At 44.7% G+C, this 18,878-nt stretch overlaps 1 protein-coding gene across 4 annotated transcripts in view; it reads left to right on the top strand.

Moving 5' to 3' along the window:
* The window catches only part of Cacna2d3 (calcium voltage-gated channel auxiliary subunit alpha2delta 3), an 812,834-nt gene that overhangs the window by 631,370 nt on the left and 162,586 nt on the right, over positions 1-18,878 (top strand). For all 4 annotated transcript variants that reach the window (XM_075988898.1, XM_075988900.1, XM_075988899.1 and 1 more), the window contains 4 exons: positions 6,145-6,228; positions 13,861-13,932; positions 14,190-14,251; positions 15,570-15,637. In XM_075988898.1, the coding sequence (XP_075845013.1) occupies positions 6,145-6,228; positions 13,861-13,932; positions 14,190-14,251; positions 15,570-15,637 (286 nt within the window). The remainder of the gene's footprint in view (positions 1-6,144; positions 6,229-13,860; positions 13,933-14,189; positions 14,252-15,569; positions 15,638-18,878) is intronic.

Raw genomic sequence — 18,878 nt, 5'->3', positions numbered from 1 at the left:
CAACTGATGGACCAGCCTGCAGGGAGGCCTTTTACTCTCACTCTCTGGTGTCTCTTAGTTTTTCTTTGTTTGTGAGACAGGGTGTGGCTCTCTAGCTCAGGCCGGTCTGGAACTCACTAAATAGCCCAATTTAGCTTGGAAATCATGGCAGCCTCTGTAACTTGGTCTCTGAGTGCTAGGGTCATAATGAACCACTATGTCCTGAATAGACTTTTGGTACCTTGGATTGAGTTTCTCGAGTGGTGATGAATGAAAATGAAGGGCTGCAGCTGGGACTCATGTGGTCGAGTGCTTGCCTAGGATGTGCAAATCCCTGAGTTCCATCCCCAGCCCCCCATAAACTGCTCACAATGGTACCAGTCTGTATATTCAACATGTGGAAGGAAGAGCCAGAAGGGAATCAGAAGTTCAAAGTCATCCTCAACTACATAACCAACTCAAGATCAGCTGGGATTACATGAAATTCCATCTCCCAAAAAGAAAAAAAAAAGTCTGATGACATTTAGGGATAGTAAAATTTCAAGGAATTTCAACTGATTCATTCTTGTATATGTCGGCCCCAGGAGACCGCTTGTTCATTCCTGGCTGCCCAGACCCAAAATAATCACATAGAAACTATATTAATTAAAACACAGCTTGGCCTATTAGCTTATGCATATTTCTAGCTAGCTTTTACATCTTAACCCGTCTCTATTAATTTGTGCATCACCCCAAGGTCATGGCCTACCAGCAAAGTTCTGGCAGACTCCAGCAAGCATCTCTCTCTTTTGGCAGCTACATGGCATTTCTCTGACTCCACCTACTCTCTCCTCCTCTATCTGCTTGGAATTTCTGCCTTGCCCTGTTCTGTGTTGCAATAGACCCAAAGCAGATTCTTTATTGTTAATCAATGGTATTTACTGTATACAGAGGGGAATTCCACATCACCTCCTCTTTTCTATATAAGCAAGAGTTATGGTTACAACATTTATATCTCTTTATCTTTTATCATAACTAAGTAAAACTATATTTATTTTTCAACTGCATCAAAGACTCCAGAAGGATATAATATTACCTAAGTAAACCGGAAGTGCTTTAAGCAACTTCCAAAACTCTAGAATTGACAGAGACATCTTGCTGCCTGGACAGCCACCCAAAGTTCTTCTGTAATATTGGGGCACCCATCTTCAGCCTACATGTCTGTAGTTTCTAGAGGACTTTTTCATGAAGCAGGAAATTTCAAAGACAGTTCCACCTATATTGGCAGTTTTCAGTAATTTTCTTCTGTGCCCTGCAGAATGTCTAGCAGACTCTTTCATGAAGCAGGAACCCTGAAGGACTGTCTAACCTTTAGGCAAGTTCATAAGTCATTTTTCTGTGGGTCCTGCATGTCTAGTTCATACAGCATACCATCAAGCAGTCCAGATAAGAGCAGTTTTTTGCCCAAATGGTTAACCAACACCATAAGGAGCCTCTTCAATACCCATCTTCCTCTTAAAGTAATTATTGCTGCCAGGAACAGATGTGTCTCACTGTCATGAAAAGTCCTAAGTTTTTAAAACATTTTAAATGCCATGTTCTGTAAGTTTTGGAAAGGTTTGAAGACTACCTATCCATCTGAAATATATCTCTACATCTAGAAAGCCTAACTAACATGACTACAAGCTTGACTATTATAGATGACTATCTATTAACCTATATTTCTTAATTATACATTGCATTTTAAAATGAGCTGCACAAGCACAACTTCTTAATCAAACAAAATTTATCTTAAATTTGTATCAATAAATCAAGATCCAAACATTTATAAACAATCATTTAGAAAATCTGGGCATAGTTCTCTCCAAATTGCTTCCTGCTGTTTATTGGGCAAAGTAATTTTTTGAGGGTATTCAAGGTGACCTTTCAGGGTGTCTTGGTCCCATCAAACCACATTAGTCTGGAAGGAATCCACAAGTTCTCATTCTCTGTGGAAACAAAAGCAGAACCTCTTTTCCAAAGCAACATATCCTTAGACCCAAATTTTGAAGTCAAGATATCTTTAAATATATTTGTTGTTTTAGCTCACAGCCCAAACAATAAAAGTCTCTCTGTACTTAGCTCATTCACAGCCAAAAAATTTGAAAGAAAACATACTAATATACATAATCCAGACTCTCTGATATATTCCATCTTTTTGTGATTTATTTTTTTACTCCTTTAATGTATGACTGTACTGTTTCTTTAAAGACATTATTTTCTTTAAAACCAATTACTTCTTTTTATAACTGTCTATATTATTTTTCTTCTCTCTCCCAAGCCTACTCTTGTGGCTCACTTAGAGGTCTCTTTCATCTCAATCTGTCTCTATTGTGTATCTGTAATTCTTTTCTGACTAGGAACACTTCTTAAAATGCTAAGCATCGTGACTAAAACTAAGGTTGCTTTGCCTTTTGGCTCCACACAACCCATCATGGCCGAGATTTGTTCACTGCCTCTGAGACTGCCAGAAAGGAACCTTCCTCACCACCTCAACTCTGGGTAGCACCGTGTAGTTTATAAACCCTCTTTATCTGATTAAAAGCTAAATCCGCCATGCAGAACAGTGCAAAGCCTGGAAGTATCTCTGTATATGGCAGGGGGAATCCACCAGCCTCTCTTGCCTGTGTACTCCCAGCAGACCTGATCCCACTCCCTGCCCAAGCAGAGGGTACTGAGCCACAGGCATGGTCTTAGCTATTTTCCTCCCAACCTTGAGTGGGCACACAAGCATCTGAACCTGAAGTGGGTGGTGGGCAATAACCCCAAATGTTTGGGCACCATTCTGTTGGTGGAGATTGCTTGCTCATTCCCAACTGCCCAGACCCAAAATACACAAAGAAATTATATTAATTAAAACACTGGTTGGCCTATTAGTGTGTGCATATGTCTTGCTAGCTCTTACATCTTAAATTAACCCGTCTCTTTTAATCTGTGCATCACCACGAGGTCGTGGCCAACCAGCAAAGTTCTGGCAGGCTCCGGCAGGTGTCTTTCTCCTTCAGCAGCTACATGACATTTCTCTGACTTCACCTACTCTCTCTTTGTCTATCTGCTTGGAATTCCTGCCTTGCCCTATTCTGTGCCACAATAGGCCCCAAACAGATTCTTTATTAACCAATGTTATTCACAGCATACACAGGGGAATCCCACATCAGAAACCAGGTACCTTAGCACACATTCAAATATCTCTGTCAGGAGAATCTGGAGTCCCTGCTTGTAATGTCCATTCCAGAATGAGACAGTTGATCATGCTGTATGATGCCAGCATCTTCAGTGAATACCTCCTGCCTCTTGCTTGTAGCACAGTTTCAGACTTACTGGAGTATCCTTCCTTTGTAGGAGGGAGGTAATGCCCAACTCTGGGCAGAGTCAGGTCTGCCTGAGTTAAGCACTTGGTGCTGCCTGGAATGAGCTGCCAAAGAGGAAAACCATTTAGCCCGTCTCTGCTGGCAAGTTATTGTCCCCATTTTACAGCTCACTGGGAAAACCTGGTGCAGCACAATGGCTTACTTAGTGTCACATATCAGTGTGTTGTGGGTGATGGCGGTTCCTTTGTACTCTTCTGACAAAAACTGGTCCATATTTTGAAGATAAAGATGCATTTGGTATTTGGGACCTCAGAGACAGTTTAGATTTGAGAAAGACAGAAATAACATGAGGCTTACACAGAGACATTAAGGCAGAGGCTAGCAGCTGGTGAGGTGTCCTTCCCCCATACTGGCTGTACAATCTTATTTGACGTGTTTCCTTTGAAGCTTAGCTCGTCAGAGCTCATTTTCCTAGCTGTGGAAGGGGCAATAATGGAAACACAATTGAGGGAGGGATCCTCCAAGTAAGTCTGTGGGGAGAGAAGGCTAAGGCTTACCTAACATCCTATCCTTGCTGCTTGGGACTTTGCGTGTGTGGTGCCATGGGTATGTGCTTGTGTAGATGCGGATATGAGTGCATGTGTGTACATATATGTGCATCCTGGAGGCAGAGGGCTACATCAAGAACCTCAGTCATGCTCCACTTCTTTTTTAAAGGCAGGAATTCCCACATATTCTGGAGCTCAGTAGTGACAAGCTGGCTGGTCAGTGAGCTCCAATGATCTGCCTGTCTCTTTCCCTACACCTAGCACCAGGGTCACAGATGTCCTGCATCTGCCTTTGACATGAGTTCTGGGGATCTGAACTCAAGTTCTTACGCTTGCATGGCAGGTACCTTACCATCTCCATAGCCCCCATAGTGCTTTATATTGTCCAGGCATGCAATGCACGTCTTCTGAGTAAATGACAAAAGGAACAGTTTTTAGTGACCAAAGGAAGGATTCCTTCTACCGAAGCAAGACAAAAGAATGGTTCAGAGCCCTCAGCAGGCAGCCCAAGAATCTATAAAAGTTGCTTTTGAAGTTCAGGTGAGGCTTTTTGTTGTTGTTGTTTTGTTTTGTTCTTTTGTTTTTTTTTTATGGTTCTTGCTGAAATGGCATTAGAAGTCAGTGGGCTCTGTAGCTGAGGTTCATGATGGGGGTCAGACTCTGTCTTCCCATAGGGAATGTCCTAAGCCCTAGCACCCTGTGGACTTGTCCATGACTTGGATTCATGCCCCTCCCTCGTTCTTTCTTCCTCTCAGTTACTGTGGCCTTTTAGCAACACTGGCTTGCCCAGCTCCATGCGTGCAGGAACTTTCCTAACAGGATCCATCTGCTAATCTGCTATCATGGCTTCCAAGGGGACCACTTTTCTTCCTCTTCCTCTGGATCTGATGTCACAAAAGTGGTTGTGAATGGTGACTGTCTTGCTAATTGGAAACCTCAGAGAAGCAAGTGAAGGCACTTTGACAGGGCTGCGTAGCCTTCTTGGGTGGTGGTGGTGGAAGGGGACTTTCTAGGGATGGTGCAGGATCCCCACAATGCAGTTGGCAAGGAATAAAGAGTGCCGGAGCAACGTTTGAGTCTGACATCCTTCAGTACCACAGTAATGTGACAATCTCCCCTTCTGGACACTGTCCCTTTGATTGCACTGAGGTCTGCTTTAGACTTGGTTCTCAATAGGCAGAGGTTTCTCCTTGTGTCAGGGATACCGTTAGGGACTGCATCTGCAACCACCGGAACGTCAAGGGGGAGTCTTAAGGGGTGTAGACTGACCCTGTGTCTCATGTAGCTTTATTGTTTAATCAAAACAGGGCTGAGACAAAGAGCAGAAAAGAAAGCAGATGCATTTCTATGCATGTATTTTGTATATATGTACAACTTCGTTACCTTCTATGCATGTATTTTGTATATATGTACTACTTCGTTACCTTCTATGCATGTATTTTGTGTATTTGTACAACTTCGTTACCTTCTAAACTTGTAAAGTGCTTTCTTATCCTTAGCCTGCAGCAGAGGGCAGACTTTCCTACCTAATAAACACCCCAATAACCAACTGTAAGGGCCTCGAGACACACAAACTTCCAGACACAAAAATGTCCGGTCGATAAAATGGTACACTTGCCGGGTGACTAACACCAGTGATTTAGGGAAACAAGTGAAATCCTTCCCCTGTTATTAATGCGTTCATCAGCTTTCCCAGAGAAAGGCCCTCATGGCCATTAAATCTGGCAGCGATTCCCAGTACTCACATCTGCTCAGGTGAAGGAGCCGCGCTTAGCCTTGCACTGCCGTGGCCAGTAGCAAATAGGTCTGCAAGCTGACAAAGTGTTCTCAGGATGCTGAGCCCAAGTCCAACCATGAAAATCAAAGCTTTGTTTCTCAGGGGATCCTGGAGGAGGTTTGAGACAGGAAGGGTATGAAGCTGAGGGCAAAGGACAAGATTTTTATAAATGTTTTCTAGGAAGCACTTTCCTCTGTCTTTTTAATAGAGTTGGGTCTCCCCACCCTTCCCACATTTATTGCATACAAGGGTAAGATAAATATTCTTTGCACCTGGCATTTTAGAGCCAAGCAATTCTCTAGGCAAATTCATGCAAAGCAAAGACTTGACCTTTAGATTTTCCAACTTAGAGGGAGATGTTTACAGCAATGCCTGTCATTAGAATTCTAATATTGCCATCCACAGGGTTGATTACTCACACAGTAACTGGAAACAGATCCAGGAGGAGAAAGATGCCCTGGTTGATGATTTTGTGACCGTTTGTTTGTCTTTCTCTTCTTCCCCATGACAGTATGAAGAAGGCAAAAAGCGAAGGAAGCCTGACTACAGTAGTGTGGACCTCTCTGAAGTAGAGTGGGAGGACCGGGATGATGTGGTAAGTCCCCTTTTTCAAGTCTCATGGGTGAGGGCTCTGTTGACCAGACAGGCTACCCCAGAAGCTGCTGCACAGGGCTATGGAAGCAACAGACCTTTCTGCGGTAGTTGCAGTAGGATAACTCTCCTGCCAGTCAATTGGGCCAGTTGTGCAGTCTGCTGATCCTATGCCCAGCGGGCACTAGTTTCCTCTGCAATTGATTAATCCCACCTTGGACTGAGGACAATTGTCAGGACTTGCCTTACCATCTTCGAAGAATTCTGGCTGGGCAACAGGAGGCAGTGGGAAGTAAAAGGTCAGGACGTCTTATAGGCCAATAAGGCAGCCTCCCAGGTAGACAGAATCAGCTTGTTAGGTGTACATGGACACAACTCTTATTTCTAAAGAGCAGCAGAGAAGTTTGCACGCCCACTTTATGTGTGGCCAGCCTCACACCCCCACCTGTACCCCCATTTTCTGTCTCTCTAGCCTTCCCAGGGGGATGTTGAGGGAAGCCATTTGACATCCCACACTATCTCTCATGCTTTATAGCAGGGCTGGAATCACAGGTCCCTTGTTGCTGCTTTCCTTGTTTTCCCATCCTCTGCTTCCTGAATGCTCTCAGCCTGACTAAGTCCAATCTCAGACAGAATAGAGTTGCCATCCATTAAAAGCTACCACCTCATCCAATCCTACCTGTCACTGCTCTGACATCACGTGGGGTCAGCGACCTGGAAGAGTTTGATGTCTTCTATTCCTCAAACATTGTGACCAGGATCCTGGTGGATCCTTGGGCTTAAACTCATGTGTTTGGTGCATCCTAGCCCCTGTGTGGACAGTTACACTGCCAGGATTCAAATCTCACCTGTGTGGAGTCTCTTTGGCTTTGGTGTGCGACCATTCCTGACACATCTCCTGGTCTTCCCAGATGCTTTGAAGATTGGACATATTGATAGATTGAAAGAGAAGAAAGTGCTTACACTGTTGTGTGACTATGTGAGGATTCTGTGAATGGGCCTCTGGTTTACGGTTTACGGTTGTGGCCTCCCATTATGGTTGGAGGGTCAATATCAGACTCCCAGCGTGCCCTTCACTGTCATCTGACTCAAGCAGCTGGGTTCTGGGTTTCCACTCTCAGAGTTACCATTTCTCAAGTCAGAGCAGGATTCTTCTTATGTACAAACTGACTGTCTTTTGCTCGCATCCTTGACGGCAAGCAGTCCAAGGGGATTGAATGTGAGTCCTTTCAATATCTGTGTGTTTGACATAGGGAAACCCAAACTGCCATCTCTACTATGCCCCAGTGATGGGGAGTTTTGGAATCAGTTGAAAAACATCCTTATGTGGTGTGCCTACATATGGAGGTGTGCCTCATAGAGGCCTTCAAAACCGTATGCTGCTGGGGAAGCTTGAAATAAGTAGCAAAGTACAGGTTTCAGGTCAAAATACATGGAGGATCAAGGAAGCAGAACTGCTTGGCAGAGGCAGCAAAGTCTGCCTGGCTGCAGAGCGCCTGAATGGAGAATCCTGCTTCTGAGGGACAGCAAGGCTCTTGTACAATTTAACAAGCACATTTAGAGCATAGGCCCTGAATACTTCCAAAAATGATGTAATATCAAATATGTCATTTAAAAATTTGCAAAACTAGTCTGGCCAAAATTAAAATAAAGGGGGCGGGAAGGACGGTTCAGTTTATAAAGTACTTGCTGTGCAAATACGAGGATCTGAGGTTGAACCCAGCCCCCTTGAACAAAGCTGGGCATGGATGCTGCAATTCCAGGTGTAATCTCAGTACTGGGGTCAGGGAGCTTGGGCTAGCCCCGGGATTTGTACCCCAATCCCAGCAAGAGATCTGTCCAAAAGTCAATGTGGATAATTTCCGAGGAACAAAACCCACTTTTAAACTCTGACCTCCCATACTCATGCACACCCACTCACGTATGTATACCTACATATATGTGTGCCAACACAAACAAACATACATACACACAAGAGAAAAGTAGACCACACAGAGGAGTGTGCATGGGACTTCTGTTGTCACCATAGGATAAGTTAGGTGTCATGTCAATTACTATAAAAAGGCATCTTTAGGGGACCCATGTCAGCAATGGACCTGAAATACACATGATCCTATCTGAGTCACCAGTGAGGGAAAAAATTGAAAGTAAAATTATATTAATTAAAAAAAATGTATAGTCCCTTCTCGTTTCCTTCCTCCAGTCCCTTCTAGTCATCCTCCTCCCAACCCCTCCTATGTTCCCCCCAACTCTTAAGTTGATAGTGTCTTTTCCTTTGATTGTTACTGTTGTATGTATGAATATATGTGTGTGTAAACATGTGTGTGTGTGTGTGTGTGTGTGTGTGTGTGTGTGTGTGTGTGTATACACACAACTTGATGAGTCTGTTTTTGTTGTTTGTGTGAATATAATTTCAGGGCTGAAATTCCTAGAGATGGCTGAAAGAATTAAGGATGATTTTCCGTTTGGTCTTGCTATGTTTTAATCATTGTTGAACTTTCCCCCAGTGAACATGATTATTTCTATAAAGAGAGAAGGCTCATATAAGTAACAATAGTTTGTAAATAAGGAACTTCTTTTATACAAGGTACTTAATACCTTCAGTGTAATAAAGGATGAACTCCTTTATTTCTTATTGCAGTCTTGTCAAGGATCTGTCCCTGTTTTCCAGTTAAGGAAACTGAGGCAGAGAAATTATGTCACAGTTCAAAGGCAGGCGTCAGGCTATCTGACCCCTATGTTGTGTCCTTGACACACCCCACTTTGTGTGTCACTGGAAAAAGCCTCAGAATGCCAGAGTCCTTGAGACTTTATTTGGTACCTCAGAAACGTGGTGAGCTCTTCCAAAGTAAATGTTCATCCCCATGGGGTTCTTGTGGGCTCTTTGAGCACAGAAGGGGAGCCTCTCTTGGCTCTTAGTGGGAAAATCATGGGGGACTAATATACTGTACCTGTCAACAGGCACCACATTCACCTCAGCCACAGGTCCCGAGTTCCTTGCTTCAGAGTCATGAAGAATGGCGACCAAGGAAGATTAGCAGAAGGGCAAGCAAGGGAAGTTTTACTGAGAAATAAAGTGATAAGATTCTCCCTAACCCCCACCACGTCTGTAGTATGGAGAGGTCTTGCAAATGAGCTAGCAAGTCCTCCTTTGGAAATGGACCACATATAAATCATGCACTCAATTAGGGCAAATCTTGTTAGTTTGAGTGTATGTTGAAAAGTCTGGCTAGCTGACTAGGCAAGTGAATGTAGGCGGTCTCATGGTTGAAAGGCCCAAAAGAGCTGAGATTGTGTAGAGTTCCTTGTGTAATGTCAGGGACCTTGGAGCTGGCTATGGCTCACCCAGGATATGTAGGTCCTTTATTTCCCTACACCCTCACTAACTAGAGAATGTCTATCTTGCTCTGAAACCTTATCAGTGGTGTGGCCACAGCACTATGGATTCTGTCTCTAACCCAGCTGACACCCATTCTGTTGCAGTACAAGCCTTCTCCTGCTGGGCTGAGGAAGCCCACACTTGTTCCCATGACAAGCCTCATGGAACACGTCTCCAGAGCCCTTTCTTCCCAAAGTCCTATGAGCATCTCACACTGAGACATATTCTGAGCTTTGATTGCATATTTTTTTCTTCTTTACGTCATTTTCTATTTTTCTAAATCTCATGCCTGATCCCTTGAGCCCTGATACCTAGAGAGCCCAAGCTTTCATTTAAGGGAAGATTGGTGGCTGGGGCTCTCTGTACGTGCTATCGTCATGTACCAATTAAATGCTTTTTTGCTAAAGAAACAACTGTTTATCTGGCTGTCTCATATCCCTTCCATCCGTAGGCTGGGCTAGGTAGCTTATAAGAAGGTAAGAGCTTGGAAGAACAAGCTACCTGGGACTCTGGAAGTTAAAAACCCCATTCTAACATAGACAAGACTCCACCACAGGATACTGAACTTTCATTGTAGAATGACACAACCTACTGTCCCCTAGTACACCCTCTGAGGAAGCTTTCCCCAGTGGGCTCTGCTTAAGAGGGAAGAATCTGACCTCCAGTGGAATGAGCATTCAGCCTTAGCTGGAATATTGTGCAAGAAAAGTAGGTGCTTTGATTAGTCACCCAAGCTGCTGAACCCCCAGGACTCAACACATGGAAATGAGGTACCAGGTTGTACCCCAGAGGCTGGGTAGGCTGAGAAGTGACTAGATTGCCATATCTCCTAAAGGAGGGTTTGCCTTTTACGTTATTCATCTCATTGTGATGAGAGCTGCCTCTCTGGCCATTGCATATCACACCTACAGATGCCTGGCATCTGATAGGGACCACTGACATCCGACTTGCTTTTCTTGGGGTGTGTTTAGTCAAGCATCTATGTATGTGATTTTTAATGACAGTATAATCAGCTAACATCTGGACACACCAAAAATTATTTTAACGTTTTCCTCTGCCAAGTCATTTTCATTTCCCCAGCTGTTGATGATTACAAACCCAGGCAGTGGCTAGTTCAAAGGCTGCATAGAGCAGCACCGTGGCCGAGCTTTTCCTGCCTTCAGTGGGGGAGACAGGTTTGCTATTGCTCATCGCTCTGACCTGAGTTCTGTGACCCTCCCTCGGTATGGGGCCCACCGACTCCTAGCGTGATATACATGGGGATTCTTGGCAATATGCAGCCTGTTAGGATAGAAAAGTGACTTTTTTAGAATGTTCAAGTCTCACAAAGTGCATTCCAACTACAAGTCTCTTGCCTCCTCAAATAGTAAGAGCAGAATTTCCCAGAGATCAAGTGTACGGAAGAGCTACTGGGAAAGTAAACCCATAGGCCACGCCACAGTCAGTTTCTCTTTAAGAAATCAAGAAATAACAATCTATAATTTATACTAATGATGAAGTGATTATTTTTATCTTCTGATTTAGGCAGCAGAGGTTTGGAATTTGTGGGGTATGTGTGCATGTGTGCACACGTGTGTGCATATGTGTGTGTGTGTATGTGTGTGTGCACCACAAGCATGAAAAAGTCCTTTGAAGCCAGAAGAGGATATCACAACATCTGGACTGTGGTTATAGGTGGTTATAAGCTGCCCAATGGGGGTGCTCAGAGCCAAACCCAGGGCTACTTCAAAAGCTGTAGGCACTCTTAATCACTGAACCATCTTTCCTGCCCCAAGAACTTGGGCTTAAGAGTTGGAGATCCTGTGTTTCCTTGGACAAGCTTATTAGATTAAGGTGTCAGTCTCCCTTCTTGTCAAATAGGTATAGAAATAGAAATACAGAAGACAGTTCTTAGAATTTTCAAATTAGTGCCTGATCCACCGGAAGAACTCAGTCAACAGTAGCTATCAGCAACAGGAGCTTGCCAATAACCTGATATTTACAGTTTAGAGAGGAGTTTTGGATCTGGGTGGCATCACTCAGTGTCATTTTTGATTGAACAAATAACAGAAAAAGACACTGAAGCCCAACAAGATGAAAGAATAGCTCGTATGTGTCAGTGATGAGAGCCTCGCTAGCTCGGGAGCCCTGACGCCCCATGTTGTCTCCTCTTGAGTCTGTCTAACTCCTGGAGAGTTAAGGACAGTAACTTGAAATCTGCAAAGATAAGGGAGATATCACAAAAATCCACCCAGTGTGCTCTGACCGGTGGGGGAAAAAAAGGAATGGAAGCTATGGAGACAAAAAAATGCAAAGGCATCCTCAGCACGAGCTGCATTTTTCTTGTGGCTCATTGTCCAAGCAGCTAGAAAGACGTTGGTAAGAGATTGGATGCTGCTGCCCAGTCATCTGGAGCTTGAGTTCTGATTCCTTTAGCTGTCAGGAGGTACCTGATGCCACACCCAGGTGAGGGAGATGGTAATGCTGCTGTTGGCGGCAATGACGAGGATAGCGGAGGACAACTGAGGTAGAGAAGACAGTCAGTCTGTGCCTGGCCCTTGTCTGCTTATGCCCATGTGGTCCTTACTACAGCTGTATGTGATGCGGGGGTGGGGGGTGCTGTGCTCAGTTCTGTTTGGGCAGCAGAGGAAACTGAGGCATGGAGAAAGGAATGGCTTGCCCGCAATCATCAAGTCCTGTCCCCAGGGTCTGTTTCTAAGTGACAGCATTCTATCATCCCTCACAATGAGGAGCTTGAGGGAGAAGAGCTTGTCATCCTTGCAAGACTAGAATAACTGTCTAAACGTTTGCCCCCATAATGCATCAGTGACCCCGGCCTTGGGCCCTCCCTGGCCCCATGCTAATTTTTCTCTGCTACTGGGGGGTTGGGGGTAGTTTGGCAAGGAGAAGCTGACATAATCTCTGACTTGCCTGGGGAACTTGAGAGGGGAAGGTCCCAAATGGCTTTAGGCAGGCACCAGAAAGAGGAAAAATGAAAACCATGTTAAAGATAAATTGAGCCCGTTCTTAAAAGTTAGAAAGTTGACTTAATTAGGAGCAGCTCTCTCCGTCCAAAACCACAAAAGTTAAAATGGGAAAATATTTCCAGAAATGCCCATTATGTGTTGTTAAAAAATATCTAAAGTAAAATATATGTTTTATTTTATACATGCCTCCAGCTAAAAATCATGCTTTTACTTCTCTCTCAGAGAAGACGGGAATGTGAACCCAAATCTAGACAGCCCTGAATCAAATTTGAGGTGCTGCAAGGCCTGCAGTTTCCTATCAGCCTGATCTCACTAAAGCTCCCCCAAAGGAGGAAAGAACAAAAAACCAAAACAACACACACACACATACACACACACACACACACACACACACACACACACACACACACACATCCTGAAGCGCAGACAGAGAAAGAACAGTTCCCAATGGACTGGCTCCTCCGCCTTTGTTCCGATCCCATTAAATGGCCTTTTCTGTCATGTCCCCTTGCTGCCCATGCAGGCACATCCTTCATCACCCAGCCTGTTGTCCTCCTCTGAACTTGTGGAAGGCCACAGGTAATTAGATGAGGTCAGCCAGGGGGAGGGGAGGCCAGCCAGGCTCACTGCTCCAAGATGGGACCTCCAAAACTCAGAGGCAGGGGTCAGTACTGTTCACTGTCTTGTCAGCGAGGCTGTTAATTGGGTGACCATCTGAAGCTGACTCATGCTGTGGAAAACGAGTTACTGTCTCCCCAGTGCCCCCCAATCTTTTCAACTACTGTTTAGAAAAATATCTTTAACTTGATTATCTTTTGAAAAATGATCTCTTTGTGACAAATCGGTACCCCTTCTGAAAAACCAACTTGTCCCCCAGAGACATTCTTGCTTGTTGATAGTTTTAGCAGATTGTCTAGAGTTCATTCTCTGACCTCTGGACTCATCAACATCCTGAGGCCTCTCTTGTGGCTATCCCTAAGGGGTTCACCTGGGCACCCCAAATCACAGTTGAAAATTATTTGTCTTTGTTTACCCGCCTATTATCCAGTAGCTAGAGAGGTTCTGGGGTTCACTTGTGCACCCCAAATCAGAGCTGAAAGTCATTTGTCCGTGCTCACCCCCTGGAGAGCTGTTTTAGAGCTCTGAATGCCGAGTGCAGCCTTATCCTCAGAAGCACGAAGAGTTGGTAGGAATTCTGTCTGGACTTTGTTCAGGGAACTTCTGAGCCCGGCATCCAGTGACACAGAAACCCAGGGAGGCACTAATTCCCAATTTCATTTTATTGTTCTAGTTACGAAATGCCATGGTGAATCGGAAGACAGGGAAGTTTTCTATGGAGGTGAAGAAGACCGTGGACAAAGGGGTACCTTTTTCTCAAACATTCTTGCACTTCATTAAAACAAACCAGTGTGAAAAATTAGCTTTGAAGGTTCTCTGTGGAATAAATATCTTTCGCCGAGCTCATTTCTCTCTTGTCTTTACTTATCTCAAACAAGATTCATGTAGTACTATTATTAACCAGACCACAGTGTGTCCATTTATTTTTATTGATTTCTGAAAAATGTCATCTAGCAGACTAACCATGTTTTCTTTTCTCTATGACTTTCCCCCCTGATCTAGAAACGGGTTTTGGCGATGACAAATGACTACTATTATACAGACATCAAGGGTACTCCTTTCAGGTAGAGCTGACCATAACCATGGACATTCCATCAGACCTATCAGTGTGTTTGTACCCAACCTGCTGGCCTCTCAGAGCTCACCATCTGAGGATAACAAACACCCTCCCAAAGGCCGGAAAGAGTGAGGAAGGGGCTTTGCCCAGGCTGCTCTTTGTCTTTGTCCTAGAATGGGGAAGATGGTTCAGGCCCACCCCAAACAGCCACAACTTCTCTCAGCATTCCCAACACAAAATCTCCGGGGCTCCCACCAAGGGTGGAGGAGACCAGTTCAGAGGGTCACCAGGTTCTTCACCATCTCACTTGCTACCTCCTAAGACCCTTGTCTCACCTTTGGTTTTCATGACCCAGTAATCCTGCAGGAGGCATTTCATTCCCACCTTGTGCTTCCATCTCAACTTTTCTGAATGTCCTTCTGTGTTGTCTCTCCGTTACGGTCCTAAAAGTACGACTTTGCCTAATGGTCTCCTTTCCCATGTGTACGGAGTATTCGAAAGTTGCCTGCTCCTGTTAGCTCAATGTTGTTATGTGATTTGTAGAAAAAAAGGAAACTTATTTTAGCAGGCTTGCTTCATGCTCCTGAGCTGGTATCTTTCAGAGTGAAGGGAAAGTTAGCCAGGATAGATTAATCTGAGAAGTAGATTCTAACATCATTGTCGCCCACTGCTCAGGATTGTGACCAGATGCAGTTTGGAACCAGGAAGAATCAAGGAACACATGAGCCACTAAGTGGCTTTGCCAAATAAAGGGACTGATTTTTGAAAACAGTCTCTAACTTTAGACCAAAACAGAAAGGCATTTAAATCAAGCCAATAAGAATGTGGGAAAACAGTTAGACTGGGGAGGGGACCAGGCTGACAAGCCAGCCGTGTGGCTGTGTTCCTCATTTGAGTGTCCCCGGTCTTAGGTTTGCCCTTGAGAAGAGATCAGCTTTTTGGGGGTCTCAGAGTCTGTGTCTAAGTTCAGAACAGAGGCGTGTAAGGTGGTAGCAGGGAGCAGGGTGTGTGGCCGTGGGAGGACATCCAGTGGAGGGCTTTCTGGAGGGACAAGCTGTTGGCCACAATCTTGCAAACACAACAGCAGCCAGTTGCCGCTGGCATTTCCAATCAGAAATGACTTTGAAGCAGCTGCTTGGGCCTAAGAAAAACCAACACCCACTATAATCAGTGAGGTTTCTGAACGTAAACTGTTGGGAAAATTGTTTACAGAACATGAAATGAAAATGTGAAAATGGAAAATAAAATAAAAAAGAAAGGTTAGCCCGCAAGTCTATGCCAGTGACTGCCCTGGACTTCAAGGTCTGCTCTGTCTCTCTGCACAGTTTAGGTGTGGCGCTCTCCAGGGGCCATGGGAAATACTTCTTCCGAGGGAATGTAACCATTGAAGAAGGTAAGGCGCAAACTTGGGTTGGCTTCTCCTTGGGTATGGGAAGGAAGGCCCAGAGCCAGCTCTGGGAGAAATGGAGACTGTGTGTGACTTTCAAGCTTCTGGCTAGTGATTTGGGCACCTGACTCAAATCACTGCCCTCTGAGTGCGTCTTTCCTTGCCAGTTTTGTGTGGGTTTCTGAATGACAGGAACCCCAGCTGGCTTTATTATACTGTTGTACGCATAAAGTAGTGGAGGCAAATTATAGGAATCTCATACCACCGTTATTCTTGTCGTGCATTCAGTGCTAGGGGAAGAATTAAATTAATGTAGAAGTCAAGTCTAAGGAGAAGCAATTCCGAGAAAGATCTGGAAGCCTTTGCTTGGAGCACAGTCGAGCCACCCATCTCAGGGGCTTTGTGTTATCCTTCACCGGGGGATAATGTGACGGTTGAAGAGATTGACAGGAGTTGGGAAGCAGAAGTAGGATCTGGTAACTCTAAGATCTTCCATTTTCATAAAGCGCAGGTGCACAGCGACTCCCATAAACATTAGCCATCCCAATCTGTAAAGGCAAAGTATCTGTCACAGAAATTGTTCTTTCTATCACCAACAGCCCGTTGATCCTAAGCAGTTGCCGTTTCCAACAGTAAACATTTGGAATTAGGAGTGTGCTGTTTAACGGGCTCTTATTCTAGAAATGACTTTGAGTAAGGCGCTTGCGCTTAGCCTGGACTTTGGGTCAGGTCCATCTGCTGATTGGCCCTGAAGTGCTTCACAGCCACTGGGTTTTATCTGACCAGGAAACCATGATGTCTGATGAAGCAGAAGGGAGAGAGGAGGGGTCCACTCAGCACTGGGCAGAAGCATGGATGTACCCATCCAAGAGCCAAACATATGGTCTCTCTTCTCAAAGACACACAAGAGGACTTGAGCCAACCTTGTGGCCTGGACAAGATATACACTTAAGGATGTGTTCTTAGAAGCCATGTTTCAGTTTCTAGAATTTTCTAGTTCTGTGGGCTATGTATAACTTTGAGGGCATCAATGCCCCTGCACCAAAACAATTCATGTCCAAGCCATTTCAGATGAAATAGAGGAAGTGCCTTGTGGTCAGAGCAGGAGAGGTCTTTAGTGGATCATTTGCCTCTCTCATGTCTGTCCCCCTTAGCCTGTCTCGCCATTGCTTTTCCTCTCATACCTCTCTGTCTCTGTCTGTCTGTCTGTCTGTCCCTTTCCCTTCCTCTCTCTTTCTCCCTCCCTCTCCCTCCTCTCTCCTCCCATTCCTCCCTCCCTCTGTTGTCTATTTTTTCCTCTCCATCTCATCTCTCTGGCTTTTTTCCTGCACCAATGTCTTTTCAGTCTTTTGGACCATTTTTCTGGTTACTGTCCCCTCGTGTGTGTTCCATAGCAGTTAGGCTGAGCCATTGCTTGAGAGAATTTCAGAACTAAGCAAGATATTAGTTTGAATACTTAGCAAGGGGGGCAAGTGTCTGATTATCCCCATAAATGAGATCAGACCTTCTTTCCTTGGTCATCTGTAAACAAAAGGCCTCAGCCCTGCCAGCTCCCTGAGGAAAAGAACCCAAGAAAACTGCTTTCCCCGAGGCTGCTAGTCAGAGCCCGCATCTGGAAGAGCCTTGGCCTGACCATGGATCTCTTCTGTTCCTGGAGTGGAAAGTTCTTTGAGGAAGGCGCCCGTGTTCCAGGGGTTCTGTAGCTAGCTCCTCACATGGTTTGCCAATGCCTGCTGCTCTGAAGATGATAAACAGCAGGATTTACTCAGAATTGTGAGAGGTCAGGGCTGAGCGTTTAGCTTAGCGGTAGAGGCACCACGCCCTGGGGTCAGTTCTCAGCACCCCAAAAACAGTGTTGAAAGTTGAAGCCTGAGCTAGTCTTCCTGCTAATATTGTGTCTCTTCAAGATCTCCTCTGACACACTGCGTCTTTTATGTAGTTATATACAATGATTGCTGAATAAATTGGGTGTATGTCATTAGTCTCAGCTTCCCTGAGTATGGTTTTATCAGAAGGGGAAAGGACTGGAGAGAAATTAGATTTGTTTGGTATTCAAGAACTCAGATCTAAGAAATGATAGTGGGTCTCATTCCTGGGGTCGCATCTGTGAGTACCGTGATGCTGAGCCAGGGAGAGATTCGGAGATGAAGGCAGAATAAATTGCAGTGAGAGAAGGAAGAGGAATGGACATCTTCAGCTGGCATCCCGGGAAGGTGCGGTTCATGGCCAGGCCTCTGCCCTTGTCACTCCTGTAGTGAACACTCCTCCCTGTCACAAGCATGGCTCGCATGCATCTTTGCTTTTTCCTTGGTGTAAAAGTCACTTTTTCAGTAATGCTTTCCCTGATCACCAAAGCAGAGCTTGGTCTGAAGCGTTCTCACCCCTGCTGCTCCCTGCCCCTCCCCATGCGTTCTTCTCTGCCACTACCAACAGGTCAGCTGTTACAGAAGTTCCAACTTCGTTTCTGTTTCTCCTGTCACTAGAAATTACATCCCACGGAGGCGGGCTGTTTGGTTCTTGGGTTATTCCTAGCTATAGCACTGACTTATTCCTGCCTCGGGGAAAATATTGAAGGAGGTGAGGGAGAGAAAGAAGCAGGAAAGGAGGGAAAGAGGGAGAGAAGGAGGGAGGAAACAAAGAAAGAAGTGAGTGAAAGGGTTAAGAGAATGTGTGTGCATATATGTTATATATATATAAAATATATAATATAAATTATAAAAATGTATATCTCAAGATTGCCCTAGGAACTAATCACCATCATACTTAAACATCTTGTAGAGTTCTTGAGAATATTTCTTGGATAGGAAAATTGATGTAACTCAAGGATTGACAAGATATTTCCAAGATAGATAATCCAATGTTAGCAGATTACTCCCTGTAGAACTAAGCAGTATTATGTTGGGCATCTAGTATTTTAGACATCTGTATTTGACAAGGATTAAGGTATTAAAGTCATTGGAGAAATTGCCTTCCTGAAACATTACAAACATTATCGGAGTACCTAAGCATGTCTAAACTGCTTGTCTACAGATGACCCATTGGAATCAGAGAGAGAGGGTGGCTTACCTCATTGGTGCTGCTGTATCAAAACACATGAGGCTATAAGTGCCCTATAAAAGTTTACTTAGCTATTGGGTGGCCCTTTTGGGTTGATGTTCCGGAAGCAGCACAGCATAGCAAAGGTGGGAAGGAATGTTCCTGTATATAATAGGGCCACTCATACAAGTGAGGAAGCACGAGACTCATT

This window comes from Microtus pennsylvanicus, chromosome 10 (genome assembly GCF_037038515.1).
Source record: "Microtus pennsylvanicus isolate mMicPen1 chromosome 10, mMicPen1.hap1, whole genome shotgun sequence".
Taxonomy (NCBI): domain Eukaryota; kingdom Metazoa; phylum Chordata; class Mammalia; order Rodentia; family Cricetidae; genus Microtus; species Microtus pennsylvanicus.
This window is presented reverse-complemented; position numbering and strand designations above follow the sequence as displayed.